Source organism: Hipposideros armiger, unplaced genomic scaffold, assembly GCF_001890085.2.
Source record: "Hipposideros armiger isolate ML-2016 unplaced genomic scaffold, ASM189008v1 scaffold_430, whole genome shotgun sequence".
Classification (NCBI taxonomy): Eukaryota; Metazoa; Chordata; class Mammalia; order Chiroptera; family Hipposideridae; genus Hipposideros; species Hipposideros armiger.
The window spans coordinates 405,504-422,815 of NW_017731780.1; the positions used below are offsets into that span (position 1 = coordinate 405,504).

At 38.2% G+C, this 17,312-nt stretch overlaps 1 protein-coding gene across 2 annotated transcripts in view; it reads left to right on the forward strand.

The window, feature by feature from the left end:
- The window catches only part of FRG1 (FSHD region gene 1), a 17,595-nt gene extending 13,447 nt beyond the window's left edge, over positions 1–4,148 (forward strand). For both annotated transcript variants that reach the window (XM_019664787.1, XM_019664788.1), the window contains 3 exons: positions 1,719–1,810; positions 2,552–2,662; positions 3,873–4,148. In XM_019664787.1, the coding sequence (XP_019520332.1) occupies positions 1,719–1,810; positions 2,552–2,662; positions 3,873–3,909 (240 nt within the window). In that variant the 3' untranslated portion in view covers positions 3,910–4,148. The remainder of the gene's footprint in view (positions 1–1,718; positions 1,811–2,551; positions 2,663–3,872) is intronic.
- Positions 4,149–17,312: the final 13,164 nt, after the last annotated feature.

Below are 17,312 nucleotides of genomic sequence, written 5' to 3' on the forward strand. Positions count from 1 at the left end.
TCTATTACAATTCCATTGACTCCATTCCCACTCTCTACTCCACGTCCCGTGACTATATGTATATATAATTATAGTTGACATACATTATTATTCAACATCAGTTCAGAAATAGTGCGGTGGTCAGGCCTCTACACCGACTATGAAGTGGTCTCCCTAGCAAGACATGAGTCCATCTGGTCCCCTAAAAAATATTTATAATATTATTGATTATATTCCCCAGACTGTCTTGTCAGTCATAATATTTTTCAAGTACATAAACAGAACTAAAGCTAGTAGCTCCCGGCACTACTGAATGGGGCACACATACTGCCTTTTTTAATCTTCATAATGTTCTGTGAGATAGCTGTTATTATCAAACTTTACAGACGAGGAAACAGCCTTTGACTCGCCTTACATCCACACCTGTTTCAATCAGTCACTTCATGAAAGTCGCAAAGCTAGATATGGTAGAGACAGGGTGTGTACCAGGCCTAGCCGACTCTAGAAACCACTCTGATATTCCACACCTTGCTGCTTCTCTGAAAACAGGTCATTAGAAAAATGCTGGTGGATTTCTGACTTCCCTGTTTTAAATTTTATTTACATGTTTAAATTACTTTTCATCTGTATTACATTATAAAAGTATGATTACTGAAGACAAGCAATACACATATATGTGCAGCACTTTGCACTTCTATGGGAAAAAAAAAGCCACTAAGCTTATCATTTTTATCATTAATTAAAACCAGTTTTACATGAAGTACCTGTCAAATTTCCCTGGGTCTGCCTGGTTAGTCAAGTTCCTGGAAGCTCCGATGCATGATAGTCCAGGACCCTGTCCACCTCCCTTTTACAAAGCAGGCTCTGTCGGTCTGTGCCAGCCAGCCATCCTCACGGCCTGGCCTTAGCTACTAGAACACACTGCCTCTTGCCGAAAGTAGTACTGTGTCACAGACCCTGGCCAGGAATTTCCCCAGGTCTTCTAGGACCCCTCCAACCAAAACTGTCACATGCATCACTGGCACACGCATTATGGGTCACCACTTTCTAAGCAGCCTTGGAATTGCACTCTGAGCCAAAGAGATCACTTTAGAGATGTGATCCTTTGAGTTGCCAACTTCCAGCTTCCACGGCCCTGAATACTGGTCCGTTCCTTGCTCTACTCAGCTAATCCTAATTGGTATATCTGTATCTGTTAATTTATGGCATGTGATAGTAAATGGCAGTCAAAACTTATGAGGATATAAGGAGGACTTAAAAGCAGGGGATTCCAATTAGGTAAAAACAAATTGTGTTATGTTAAAAGTTTCAGTATATTTGGTAATAGCCTATGCAAAGTAAAATAGCTACTGTTATAAACTTTCAATGTTATAAAATAAACTCTATCTACCAGGGATAATTTGGTCCTACTGTATTTACTTTGAGGCCAAATTTATTAGTTAAATTATTGCCTAATTGCTCAGCAATTGATCTGATCTATAAAATGTTACTCAAATTTTTTCTTTAGTGTTTCTGATGCAAGGCCTTTAGGAAAACATATAGTAGCAATTATGTCTACAGATTACACATATATAAATAAAAACACATATCTAGAACCTTTTTCTGAATCTTGATTGCTAAATAAGTCAATTGTCGTCTTTTGCATAAGAAGCCACTTAGAATGTTCTTATGTAGTAAGTAAAGTGGGGAAGGAGGAAGATTAATGTGTAACTTGTTGGGTTCTCCTCTGCGATATCCAGATTAGGTCCTGTGCTGAAAGAGAAACTGAGAAAAAAGATGATATTCCAGAAGAAGACAAAGGAAATGTTAAACAGTGTGAAATCAATTACGTGTACGTATTCTTTTCCTTTTAGACCTAGACCTACAGATTTGACCATGAAGTGCTTCTCAAAGTGCCTAAAATAAAATACCTGAAGAATGGGACGAGGCAGCATAATGTAGACACTAGGACAAAGCACTGAGCTAAATGCCTTCAGTTTTCCTATTAACCTGCCAGCTTCCAAAGCTAGTCACTTGGGTTAGTCTATTCTCCCTATTAATAGAAGGGCTGTAGCTTGTTGGTACCTCATGCCAACCAAATAGTGTTCCATGGCCAGGACACAGGACTCCAGCCAACATTCCCTGGTGAAAGTGAGGCGTGGTTTCTTTGGGGTGGAAGATACAGCAATGAATCTTGAATATACGCAGAATTTTACCTGTGGGAAGGAGAGAAAATTAAGAAAACTAACAAATCTAGTATTTGAACATGACTCAGCTTTTGTGACATTTTATATATCTCATTGACATACATTTAAAAGACAAGATGTCCAAAAAGTTTAATTAGAATATTTCCTGTTTTACTTGAATAATTTAATCAATTATTTATCCTGTGCTATGTTTATTATGCTGCCCACTATTAAATATTTCTATTTCTTAAAAAAAAAAAAGTGAGGCTTTGTACAGCTGTACGTTTTTAAAGAAATACACTTCAGATTTTTTTTAAAATAAAAAACGTTTTAAAATTTTTAAGGTCATTTAGTAAACATGTATAAACAAATTTTGAGATATTTTTAAGAAGACATTTTCTTAACAGAAAGAAATTTCAGAGCTTCCAAGACCACAAACTTAAAATAAGTAAAGAAGACAATAAAATTCTTAAAAAGGCCCGGAAAGATGGATTTTTGCATGAAACACTTCTGGACAGGTAGGTATATTTTGACTTATCTCCAGCTGTGGTCAGTAGCTAATAGAAATGGCATAAATTTCTAATGTTCTTTTTGGATTACTATAGTTTTCAAATTCTGGTCTTTATTTCTAATTTAAAAATGTAGTAATATTACTTAAAAAGCACATCATATGTCTGGTAAAAATCACCAAGAAAAAATATCTAAAAATAGCCAGATTCCAAGTACTTATATATTTTGTTGTAAGAAATTCAGGTTTAACTGAAACTACTTCATAAATTTATTTACCATCATCTTTTTATACGCGTTAGAACAAATCTAGAAAGAAGTAGTTTGCTTAATTTCAAAATGCATTAGGTTCTATTCATTAGGTTCTATAAAATTAGGTTAAAATAGTTTAAAAATTAACAAGTATAAAGTGAAATAAATGAAATTGAAGTACTTTTATTAAGATGAATTCAGAAGTGTGAAGGGTATTTATCATAATACATTATTAATATTTATCACTTTTCCTATTTAGGTAAGTAATGTCTTAGATTTATAACATAAAAAAATAGGTAGAGGTTTAGCTGTGAGTTTACAACTGTAAATCAAATAAGTGCCAGACTGAAAAAGAATTTGGTAGTCTCTGGCCACTTACTCAAGTGCTGTGTTGCAAAATTAGTCCTTTAAAACATTTCTTTACATTACTTGATAAAGACAATGCTTTATCATATATTTCCTGTTAACTAGTTGATCGAGTTGTTACCTGACATCAGTAAATAATGTGAGAAGTTTTTCCACTTTAGCAAATTAGCATGTAGTATCTCATTCTAAGAAATCAAGAAGATATAAAAGTAGTTAGGTTATGGACTCAAAAGAAATAGAATGAAATCCGTGTCCTGTATCTTTTATCACTTATGAAAATACAACATTGCCACCCTGTTAAATAGAAGTTTAGGGCATGCTAAAATTCAGAGGTAATTAAAATTGCTATTGTGGATTGAAAAATATCGCTTAGGCATTTGTTATGATTAGGAAAAGACTTTCTTAAGAATAGAATCCATTTAGTATGAAACATAGAATTGAAAAGGAAAATTTTAATTAAAATATTTTACTATAAATGTTATAGTAATAAAATAACCAAAATTGAGAACAGTTCCTAATCATGAGTTTATATTTAGTAGCAATTGACTATATTTGGCACGTTTTACATAGACTAATTTTTATCATTTGTCTTTGTTTAAACAGGAGAGCCAAATTGAAAGCAGATAGATACTGCAAATGACCAGGCTTTTTGTTTGTCTTCTCTTTTTGTTGTTTTTGTTTGTTTGTTTTGTTTTTTCCTGAATAAAAATCAGTGAAAATGTTTTTGCAGAGTTCTTGGGCTGTTCAGGAATTATTGCTAAACTATTGTAGTGGCTAGTTTAACCAAGATTAATCAAGAGATTCTCCATGGATATACTTTTTAGTTAACTGCAGTGCTTCACATGAAAATGAAACTTAGAATACACACTTAAAGTGCCACAGAGTTGGGTTTTGTTTTGTTTTTTTTTCTCCTGGGTTTCCTGTCATAAAGCATGAGGTGCTAATCTATGAAACTGGTATTTCTTGTGCAGCTTGTAGAATCTGTCTTACTGCTTTACAGTTTTACTACTTTACTTGATACAATAGATGCTTAGTCAGTACCTTTAAAAAGAAGTTAGAAACTCCCAATCCAATCAGTCAGCAAGGCTTGGATTCTGCCTGTTAAATATTACCCAAATCACACACAAGCCAAACAATTATCAGAACAAGGGCACTAGGCAGAGAGAAAGAAATCAGGCATTAACTAGGCAGTGGAATGGGAACAGGAAACATTACACAAGAGCAAGTAGGCTCAGAACAGAGGAGAAGAGTAAAACTGGGGAAGTCTCCTTAGGACAGTTTACCCACAACGGATATGTACCTAATGTTTTCAGCCTCGCCTGTGGGATGGGGTAAGAGCTACGAAAGAGGTTCAGACAATAAGTATTGCTGAGATCTGCCATGCTGAGCCAACTTTATTTCCTGTCTCTTTATGAGTTCTGAACATGGTGTTTCAGATGTTATCTAACCCTGTGAGTGTTTCAGAATCCAGGTTGTATATAAGATGCCTGGATTTCACTGGAAATTCCACTTCAGAAGGTCTTAGGTTAGCTGAAGCCTCTATGTTTTTTCAATTCCACGTTGATTCCAGCGCACAGCTGGGATGGAGACCTGGCCTAAGCTGCCAGACCCTGTCTAGCTCTCGGCCTTTATATTTTATCTGTCACCAACTCTAGAGTTAACATGGCCCCTCCACAGCAAGGTAGCTAAGCTACCAGTATTAGCCTTAGAAAAGAGCTCCTGCTCTATATCTAACCCTAACTCGGAACTCCAGTTTCAATAGCTGGATTCCTCCATGTGTGTTCTGCTTTTTCTGATCCTTAGATTGGGAACATGCTTACTCTGATCCACCAAAGCAGTGGTTCGCAACCAGGTGCTAATTTGCCTCCCAGGGGACATTGCACAATGTCCAGACATTTTTGGTTGTCACAGCTGGGGGAGGAGGTGCTACTAGCATCTAGAGCAGCGGTTCTCAACCTGTGGGTCGTGACCCCTTTGGGGGTCGAACGACCCTTTCACAGGGGTTGCCTAAGACCGTCGGAAAACAAAAAGATATTTACATTACGATTCATAACAGTAGCAAAATTACAGTTATAGAGTAGCAATGAAAATAATTTTATGGTTGGGGGTCACTACAACATGAGGAACTGTATTAAGGGGTCGCGCGCGGCATTAGGAAGGTTGAGAACCGCTGATCTAGAGGGTTAGAGAGTAGGGATGCTGCTAAATATCCTACTATGCACAGGACAGCAGCTCCCCGCAACAAAGAGTTATCCAGCCCAAAATGCCAATAGTGCCAATGTTGTGAAACCTGCCCTAGAACTTAACTTAGTCTTAGTGTTTGCTTTTGCAAACACTACCCCTAAACCCCTCAACCCCTAAAACTAAACAGTAGTTCAAATGTATGTATATATAAGAATTGCTTAGGGTACCTGCAGATTTCTAAGACCCATCTTTAGAGATGTAGGCTCCGCGAGTCTAGGATTGAGCCCCAAAATGGACATTTTAACAAGCACTCCAGATATGTCTGAAGCAAGGGATCTGAACCACACTTTGAGCAACACTATCCTCAAGAGATGGAAGCTTGGTACCTGAGACCATCTGCCACTGACCCATTTCCCTGAACAAACAGTCTTTCGGCCTGAACTTCTGACCATCATGCAGTCCTGGATTCTTGTCACCGTGCTCATTGGTGTTCCTCCAGTTCCTGCCCCCACTCCCAGAGAGCAGAACTAAGTACAGAACTAACTCCTGCCAACTAGGAAGATAACATTTAAAATGTGCACTGCCTGCCCTCATGGAGTTCATACTCCAGTAAAGGAGGACAGCAAATGAATAAAAAGTTCACAAATGACAGATAAGTGTTCCTTCCCTGTGTCTATCATTGCACTTCATACAAAACCCTGTTACGGCACTGAAGTCAGTCTGAGAGAGTGGCAGAGATCTAGACCAAATGCATCTAAAAATTGTCATGTGGTCCATATTGTTTCATCTTACACATGAGGATATCATGAGAAATTTTATTTAAAGCGCTATGGAAATCTGGCCAAGCATTTCCCTGAAATACCAGTCAAGTCACCTTATCTAAAACAAGGTTATATAAAGAAAGACAAATATAGTATGATTTCACTTATGTAGTATCTAAAAAACAAACACTCATAGATAACAGAAAACAAACCAGTGGTTGCCAGAGGGAAGGAGGAGGAGGGCAGATGAAATAGGTGGGAAGTATTAAGAGGCACAAACTCCCAGGTATAGATAAGTCACAGGGATGTAACGTACAGCACAGAGATTACAGCCGGTAACACTGTAATAGCCGTATGGTGATAGATGGTAACTAGACTTAAGGTGATCATTCTGTAATGTGTGAAAATATCAAATCACTATGTTGTACACCTGAAACACATATTGAATGTCAACTATATAAATCAATATTTTTTAAAGGTGATATACAATAAAAGCACTAACCAAAGAAAAAAACCCACACCCAGTTTTGACTGCTCACATTTTCCAGATTACATAATTTCAGGTTTTCTATTTTCAAGTTTACTGACCTATGTTTACCATCTCCCAACTGCTGTTAAACCCATCTGGTGAGTTTTTAATTTCAGATACTGTTTTTCACTTCTAGAATCCATTTAATCCTATTATTGTTGTTATAGTTTCCTCTGTTGAAACTTCCTACCCATTCATTAACAGGGTTTGGGCGGGGGGGGAAGGGAGGGGATTGTTTTTGTTTGGGGCAAAGTTCTAAGGGCTGCCTTAAAATCCTTGTCCACTAATTTCAACATCTGGTCATCAGGGAGTCGGTCTCCATTGATTATGTTTTCTTTTGAGCATGTTTCTTCATATGTCTAAATAATTAGATTGTATTCTGGACATTGTAGAAACTGGATTCTGTTTTGTTCCTCTGAATTTGTTTGTTTGTTTGTTTGTTTGTTTGTACAATAGGCAGTTAACTTGGTTGAACTTGACCTGCAGATTCTCTTCCCTTACAGTGGCAACAGCTGAAATCTATTCAGTTTTTTGTTCCAGCTGGGCTGCTTGAAGTCTTCCCCAAGGATGTAGGGTTCAGAGACCATGAGCGATCTGGGCAGCATGGCTACCTTCTGGCTCTCTCCTTCCCAGGATTTCCTCCTCACTTCCCAAATTCTTTGGTCACTCTGAACTCTGTCCTCTGATTTCCTCAACTAGTAAAACTTCAGGTCTTTATATACCAGTATGCATTTTAATCACTCTTAGTGGCGCTGCCTGGGGCCTGTCTTAAGTTGAAAAGAGTTAAAAATACGATTCCCTTCTTACTAAAAGTTAACTCCCCTCAAGTTTCTGCATGCTTTTGGTCACTCTCCATTACCTTCAGGTAATTTTTACTATTTTGTCCATAGTTTAATTTTTTGTGTGTCAGAGGATGACTGTAGCACAAGCTACTCCACCATGACTTGCTCAAACTCTTAAGTTCCTCGCTGTCTCTTCCCCAAGTTAAAGACCTGCCTGGGCTTCCCTAGACACATACAGAATTCTCACATCCTACACAAGAAAGTTAATAAATCATTAAAATAAATGGAGACATCCATATATCTTAAAATAGGTCTGAATTTCTAAAGTGGACTCAGCAAACCAGATAACCCAGCACCCACCCACATACTATAGAGTTCCTGGGTCAGCCCTAGTGTAGACACTAATCAGTCCATGGCTTCAGCTCACTGCAGGAAATATTCAACTCAGTTATTCTAAACTCATGACACAGAAGACCGTATTAAAATATGCTAGCTTAGTATCATATCAACCAAGATATGGCATGGTAGTTTTCATAACTCGGATGAGAAATCAAAAATGACTTTATTTTCATGCTATTGGATTTTTATGGCATTGTCAGAATAACATTAGCCTGAGGGGGGTAATGCAGGTAAGTGCCATTAATATTTTTTTCTGGCTCCCACATATTGAAACCCGTTTCATTTAATGAAAAGATTAGAAACAAATAAAAAGGAATAATTCAATACCATTATTTCCCCTTTCCTTACCCACCTAATTGTTGATAATGTTTTTAAAAGTGGATATTTAATTAAGGGAACTTAATGGTGTTAAGGCTGGTTTTGCTTTTAAACATTTCCTGTGTATTATACTCCCGGAAAATCTGTGGCACTATTTAATTTTATGCCACTAGGATACTTGTCTTAAATACTACTGAGGTTTATTTTCTATGATGGAGAAACAATATATGCTCTTTCCATTTAACCTCGTGTTTCAACACTGCCTTTGTATTTCATAAAGAATATATTTTCAGTGTATTGCAAGAACTTACCAATTAAAATCTGCAAGTTTTTTTTGTTCAGTGTGTATTACAAATCTCAAAAGGTTTTGCAATCCTGTTCTGAGTGTTGCTGGTAGAGAACCAGGGGTGTAGCACTACTTGTTACTGTTTATTTTTCTACCATTCAGTTTCCTATTTCTGGTCCTCAGATACTAAGTGGAATGTACGGAAGAGAACAAAGAAAACAAAGCACAGCTCTTTATTCCTTTAGAAAGGTGGAAAGTTAAATATAAGTAAGACTCCAAAGTAAGGAATCAAGTCATAACTTCTAACCTTAGTTCCCTGTCACCTGGCAAATACATAGAAAATGTGTAGCCACAGCCAATCACATAGAAAGAAAAAAATGATAATAAAAAGCAATACTTTAAACGTCTGTCTTATGTATTCTTTTTCTTTATTAGCCCTTTTCATTAAGTATTAATCCCTATTTTCTTATCTTGCTGCTAAATATATTCCCCCAAGGCAGCATTTTCTTTCTTTTTTCTTTTTTATTGATACCAGAAAAATCAACAACAACAACAAAAGCAGGAATATACCTAGGTTTAGGAGAACTCAAAGTTAAGATACTATTTAGCCAACCACCAGCACTCATTCAGTCTGATGCTACCTGAGTATGTCAAATGGCTTTCTAAATGTGGTGACATGTTTGGAAATGACCAGTGGGTCTCAGACCAACCTAGGCTGTTCTACATCTCCTCAGCCCATAAATCCCAATTCACATCAGCTTTAAAGCACAGCAGCAGGAATTGTTGGAATGTATCTCTTTCTGTTATTGTTTAGGAAAATAATTTCCCCAACTGCCTACAGAAACAGAACCTTCTTGCATGTTTCCTTGTTCTTCACTTTCAACCCAAAAATCCTCTCTAGAAGGCCTCCTGTATATCCCATCACTGCCTCTTTAACCTCTTCCACCTCTGCACCCATGATTACCAACGTTTCTTTATCCATGTTCCTTTTACAGCCATAACCTCATTCCACCCCTGTGTGTTCTTTCACAAAATAGAAAACCAGGCAAAGATTTAAGCATCTAGCAGAAGGGTAAACAAACATTTCCAATAAACAAATTTCCTCTTGACTCTCCCATGAAAATGCCCCTCCTGATTTATTCCAAGCTGAATTCAGCTCTCATTCCAGTGCACCCAGAGTAGGAGAACCATATACCATGGCCCCAAGTACCAGTTTCGAAACTCCTCATTATCCCTGCCCATTAAACTAGTCCTGGAAGCACATAGCATCCACGCCCACTATCATTACAGTTCTGCACGGTTCTTCATCAGTGACCCAGACCCACCTGAAACCTGGTTCATGGTCCTTCTCTTCACTGAGTCTCCCATCCTCAGTTTCATTGGCTACAGCATTCACACTCCTTTGACCTTACATTCAGCTGTCTTAATTCTGTCACCTCAGCTCAGCGAAGTTTTTACTCCACCTTAAATTAACCACTGGCCAGTTACGTTGCACATTTTGCTCTTGCTACACCTTTCCAGGTTGGAGAGCCTCACCTGTAACTCTGAATGATCCTTGTGGCTTATGCTGTTCACTTCATCCCTTCACCCAGTGCACTTTTCATTTTTAAAACTTTTGAAATATGCTTTCTCAGTTTTAAGTCCTCTCTATTATAACAGATTTAATTTTTTTGCAGTTAGGGTTTTATCTCTAAACCTAATAAATTATTTTCTTTTTAACACATTATATAATTTAATAGTTATTGAGTTCATAGAATATAAAGTATTTTTCAATCCAATGTTAATATTTTCCTATATAACAAACATATTCCCTCTAAGAAATTCCACGTTTAGCCCTGATCCAACTGTAATCAGGACCCTCAGTTTTATATTTAATATTTAAAAATTGCTGATCAATTTGCCATATGGTGTAAATAATAAGTGAAAGATGAAAAGTCATCTTACATGTCTGGGGACACATTTATTACTCTTGCTTCTTATCTCCCCCCATTACTGCAACTCATACATAGGAGTTGGAGAGATGGTGTTGAGAGACCTACCATTTAGCTACACAGAGTCCCAAACTAATAAGTACTAAATGTACTGACTTCCCTTTCTTTCTTTCATGAGAATTCTCCTCTCTCTCATATGAAACCCAGGAGGAGTGGGGGAGTTTCACCTTGATTTTACAAAACCAGGGCTTCCTGGTATAGGAGATAAGAGACCATGAATGGCACTCCTTATTAAAACAATGAATATAATGGATAAAATATTTAAAAATGTTTTTGAAACACCACTCATGTATATAAAAGAAAGGAATCTACAGATATCAATCAAAGGGGATGCAGGAATTCTCAGAGACAGATGACTGCCAAAGCTAGCTCTCCCCTGAAAGTTTCTGCCAAATCCTGGAGCCTTTAACCGTTTGCTTTGACAAATGCCCAAGATATGGGAGGTAGGAGCCGGGACTCACCCAGGAGGAAATGTGTGACTACCTTCAGGGTAACAGTGAACGAGAAATGTTATTACAGAATGGGGTCATAAATGCTTTATCTTATGCTTGGCACTGAGTGGAAGGGAAGGGGAAGAAAATCTTTCTGAGATGTAACCACAGGTGGGTTTCTAACCCCCAATCACACTATGTCTGATATAAAAAGAAAAAAAATCTCAAGGAGAGAATTCAATTTAAAGTTGTCTCAATGATTTCTGCCTTTCTGACCTTAAATCCTACCCAAAAATATGTCAAAGAAAATAAGCTCATAATAAAAATTAAAAGTTCACAGAGAAACAAGGCACCATTAGTAAGAACCAAAAATTAAATAAAATTAAAAAAACATTAAATGCAGAATATTAAATAATTACATTTGATAAGTTTAAAGAAATAAAACTTAAGCCAGAATATAATTAGGAAATATGAAATTATAAAAATTCCATGCAGATTTAAATGAAAAAAATAATTAAAAATTCAGTGGTTGGATTAAACAACAGATTAAACACAACCAAAGAGAGAATTTAAAAACTAGTATATATCTGAATTAATGAAATCAAATACAGCTCACAGAAACAAGGAGATGGAATATATGATGAAATAATGATTAGGAGACACAGAACATAATGAGAATGTCTAATACACACCCAGTTAAAGTAGAAAGAGGTAATAGATGCAGGTAATAGAAATAATGGGACAAAGGTAATAGAAGTAACAACTGAGAATTTTTCAGCCATCCCAGTGAATCCCAAGAATGATAAACAAAAATACACACTTAAACACATTATGGTGGGATTGCAGAACTACATCCAAAAAAGTTTCATCTTAAAAGCAGCCAGAAAGAAGAGTGATCACTCACAAAAGCATAGCAATTCAGCTGATTGCTGGCTTCTTACCAGCAGATATGAAGCCGAAAGACAGCAGGAGAGTATCTTCCACGAGCTGACAGAAAATAATTGTCAACCTAGAATGCTACACTTTATGAAACTCTCTTTCAAGAAAAAGACAAAAAGCACTAAAACAAAATAAAGACAACAATTGTCAACAGGTAAACAAAGCCAAAATTTGGTTCTTTGAGGAGACCCAAACAGTACACAAATCTCTGCTTCCTATATCTTTACTAAAAAAAATAAAGTCCCTGAAACTTTACTTGAGAGCCTGAAGAATAGAGAGAAAGCTTATCTCAGACATACTCTGAGATAAAAGCCTGATCCCCAAGGTGTCTCACCCTAGGTGACCCCTTAAGCATCCTTCAGCTAGTCCTTCTTGTAGAACTCACACTTCTTCAAAGCCCATCACAAATTGGCTTTAAAATCTATAGAAAGGCTGGAGACCGTGAATACTATTTGTGCACGGAGAGAGTAAGGGGGGGAGAGAGAGAGGGGGGGGGGGGGGGAGAGAGAGAGAGAATGAAAGAAGTGTGGTTGAGGACAGAGGAGGGAAGAAGGACAGCCTTGTAGAACCTCAGAACTTGAATACATTTTCCCACAAAGCATTATTTCGAGGTTAGAGTCCTGAGCTCTATAAGTAATCAATCAATTACTCATCATATATGTATTATACACCAGTGCATGTCAGGCATTGTGCTAGATATTTCAGATATAGTAATAAACAACATAGACACGGTCCCTGTCTTGATAAGAGTTTATAGATTATTAAGGAAGGCATGCTTTAAACAAATAACAAATAAGTGTGTAAAGAACTCACAAGGAAAAGTACAGGATAGCTGAGAACCGATTAATACAGTGACTAAACTTCGGAAAGATGTAGGTCAGGGAGGACATAAGCTGAATTGTAGGGATTGAGTAGGAGTTACATGTGTGAAGGTATGCACGGGAGAGAATATTCCATGCAAAGGAACCCAGCAGGAATACTGAGGCAGGAGAGAGCATGGTGTTTGGGAAGAATTGCTTTGACTGAAAGGGAATGACAGGAATAGTAATGAGCAACAAAAGCTCAGAAGCAATTCAGCTTCTGAGCAGAGCATTCTGAGCCATGTTGAGAATTCTGGACTTGACTCTAAAGGTAATGGGAAATCACTGAAAAGCTTTAAGCAAGGAAGTGAGAGTTTGGTCTTCTAAAAACCATTCTGATTTCAGTTTAGAGGATGTTTTGGAGAAGGGCAAGAGAGAAAACTATGAGTCCAGGTAGGAAGAAATCGAAGCGTTGGAAGCAAGAAATTATGATAGTCTGAACCTGGGCATTGGTAGTGAGGGTGGAGAGAAGATAAAGATTTCAGAATTGTTTAGAGCATAATTAACAATCTTCATGAGTGAGATTTTGTGCAAGAGCTAAGGAAAAACAGCAACTCCTAAATTTCTGGCTTTAGCATTAGAATGGCTGGTGAAGCCACTTAGTGATGGAGGAAGTGGAGATTTGGAGAGGAGGAAAATCTGATGAGCTTTGTTTCTGACCTGTCAGGAGGTGCCTATGAAATACCATGTGGAGCTGTCAGATACAGAATCTGGACACAGAGGCCATAGGAGGGGATGAGATCACCTTGGAGACAGCACAGAGTAACACAAGTACAGGGGACAGAGACCTAGGATTTCCCACAGTAATGCAGTTTAGTACAGAAGCAGCTGGCAAAAGGCTGAGGAAAGGAAGGCAAGGAAGAACTCAGAAAAACCAGTAGACTGTAATATAACGGACATCATAAAGGGAGCTTTTTAAGGAAAAGGGAGTTGTCAGTTTTATCTAACATACTGAGAAATGTAGTGGAATGAAATTGTCTTTTGCATTACAGAGCTCATTGGGTACCTCGGTAAGAGCATTTCTGGTTTGATATCCAGATTAGGAAGTGTTAGTTAGAGGGTGACTGAAAGGCAAGGAAATAGATACAACAAAGTGGGTTCCACTCTGTTTAATTTAAAGGAACAGAAATAAATGCAAAAGATTTTTTTATTATTTAGACAAGGTTAGCAAGTTTTTGTTTTGCCAAGCAGAAATATTTTTAAAAATTGTACTGGGCTGGCCGAGTGGCTCAGTTGGTTAAGAGCACGAGCTCTGAGCAACAGGGTCACCGGTTTGATTCCCACATGGGCCAGTGAGCTGTGCCCAAGCTGAGCTGCCACTGAGCTGCCAACAGGTGGAAGGATGACTCAGCTGGTGAGAGCACGTGCTCCTAACAACAAGGTTGCCGGTTCAACTCCCGCATGGGATGGTGGGCTGTGCCCCCTGCAACTAAGATTGAACATGGTACTTTGAGCTGAGCGGCCGCAAGCTGCCGACGGGCGGCCAGATGGCGACTAGACTTGGAGCTGAGCTAGCTGCACCCTCCACTACTAAGATTGAAGGACAAAAACTTGGCTGTTCCCCTCCCCCAATTCTCCAATAAAATCTTTAAAAACAAAAAAATTTTTTTACCAACTAGCACCATAATTTTATAAAAAGCATTAAATTTCAAAAAAAAATGTTCAAAGGCTATAACATCAAAATAAAAGATAGTCCTCAGAAGACAATCAGTAACGTTAATCTGACATGTATATCTTGAACTTGTTAAATGGGTAGGCATGAACAATATTAACTTATTTGTTTCTTATTTTACCACAAATGCATAAACATCTCCTGATGATCTGATACTAGTCCATGGATTCGTGTTTGGGAATTTCCAGTGTACAATTCTTATGAGGACTTCAGTTACAAAGGAAAGTGAAGTTAGCAACAGGATCCAGGGGAGAATATTTTTTTTCCTTAACATAGAAGAGACATGAGTATGCTTAAATGCTAATATCAAGAAGCCAATAGAGAAGAAGAGGTTGAAGATGCAAGGGAGAGAAGGCATAATTTATAGCATGGTATCCCTGAAAAGGAAATAGCGGTGAGAACCCAAAAGACAAGTGGAGAGACTGGACTTAAACAGGAGGGACAACTTCTCCAATATAACAGGAGAGAAGTACAAAGAATGGTGATAGGTATAGACCCACATGTAGATTTGGTACAGAGAACTGAGGTAGTTCCCTTCTGAAATTTATATTTTCTCCATGAAGAAGAAAAGGTAATCTAAAAGTAATGGAAGAAATAGTAGATGATCAAAGTTTTGAGATGAGGTTTAAAAGAGTTAAGGGAGACATAAAGTGCATGAGAATCACAGGTTTGCTATATAGTACTGAGATCCCAGTAGATTTATTTGTTTTGAATTTATAATGATACCTAATCTGTAGAGCAGAACTCAGCAGCCAAGGCAGGTATGTAGAAGATATGCATAATTGTATTCATCCAGGGTTGGGGTTTTACAGGATGGGCAATGAAAGGACAAAAAGCAAGAACATTTAATATATTGGCAAACGTCTGTTTGAAATGATGGACCGTGGCATCGAAGCTAGAGAGGGGCAGATAGCAGGAAAACAGGAGGTCGATGTATAGGAAGAAAGCAGATAGGATGGTGAAAGCAGAAAAACCTATCAAGGAAGAGGTATAGTTGAGTGAACAATCTAGAAAACTAGGAGGTCAACCTAGACCCTAAATATAGCTGTTCATGTATAAGATAGGTGTCTTCCATTGTAGTTCTTCCTTTTTATAGAATATTTTAAATCAGAACTATATGACTTACAGAAGGTGCTGCAATCTGGCCTGGGAATTTAGTGCAGTGGTTATGTGTACATGCCTTGGAATCAGAAATCTAAGCATAGTCACTTAACCTAAGCCTCAAATTTCTCAACCACAAGATGGGGATTATAATAGCATGTAATTCATATTCATATGGAAAAATGCATATTGATTTCCAAACACCGGACTTAAAAACTTTTGGAAACAATCCATTTGTAATTTGGTGATAACTTATGTTATTTTAGACACAATTTGGTATATGATGTTAATGCAGTTCTTTTAGTTATTTTATTTATTCAACAAATATCTATTTGTCAATGAGTACTATTATGTGCCAGACATTGTTTTAGGTGCTGAGACTAATGGGTAAATAAAACAAAACCCCTGCTCTCATAGAGCTTACATTCTGGTCAGGAGACAGATGCTAAACAAATAAAAAAGTAAATAGGTATTAAGCCAGATGGTGATGATGTTTCAAGTCAGGTCAAGTGGGGAAAGGAGGACAAGGAGTACATGTAGAGACTTAGACTATATATGATGCTGTAGGAAGGCCTTCCAAATAAGGGGCTATCTGAGCCTTTGTGTAAGCCATATAGATATCTAGGAAAGAACATTCCAGGGAGAGGGAACAGTAAGTACGAAGTTCCTCAGATGGGACATATGTGACTTATCTGAAGTCCAATCTGGAAGGCCAGTGTGGCTGAAGCACCATGAGAAAATGTGAAGCTGGTGGGATATGAGATCAGAGAAGCAGCAGGAAGTTAGACAGATCATAAGTGCCCTAAGAGCCTACGGTAAAAACATTGGCTTCATTCTGAATAAGGTGGGAAGTCACTGGAGGATTTTCAGGAGAGGAGTGACATGACCTGATTTATGTGGAGATTAAATGGGTGATGGGACAAAACAGGGATACCAATTACAAGGTTATTGCAACAATCCAGATTACAGTAACTTGGACCAAGGCAGAAGAAGAAGTGATGAAAAGTGGTTGGATTCTGCATACAATATATTTTGAAGGTAGAGCCAATAGGACTTGCTGGCTTGCTGGGTGTGTGGTAAGAAAGAGAAGAGTCAAAGGTAACTAAGATGTTTGGCATAAGCAAACTAGAAAATGGAACTGCCATTTACTGAGATAGGGATGATTAGGGATGATTGAGAAAGAGACAGTGTGGTTCGGGGCAGACAGAAAAGAGTTCATTTTTAGTCATGCTAAATTTAAGATGCCTATTAGCTATCCAAAGTAGATGATGTTGAGAAGGCAGCTAGATATGAGAGTCTGGGTTCAAGGGACAGGTCTGAGCTAGTGACATAAATTTGAGAGGCATCAATATAGAAAAGGCATTAAAGTCATGAGATTGGATGACATCATATAAGGCGTGAGCATAGGTAAAGAAAAAAAAAGACATCTGAGGGGCCGGCAGAGTGGCGCGATGGTTAAGAACTCGCTTGGGATGCCAGAGGGCCCCGGTTCGGATCCCACATACGAGGGCCAGTGACACTGCCCTCTACAACTAAGATGCTGAACAACAGCTCTTCCTGGAGCTGGGCTGCTGTGAGTCGCTGGCGACGGCGTAGGCTGCAGCCCCTGTGGCAGTGGGTTGCCATGGGTACCGTATGTAGCCAGCAGCCAGCGTGAGTGGCCGTCCAGAAGCCGGCGACTGATCTGCCTTGCCAGGGAAGAGCGCAATGATGGTGCCAACTTGGGCCAGTGAAGCAACATCCTCCACAACTAGACTGAAGAACAAAATGACAGCAACTTGTCTGTTCCC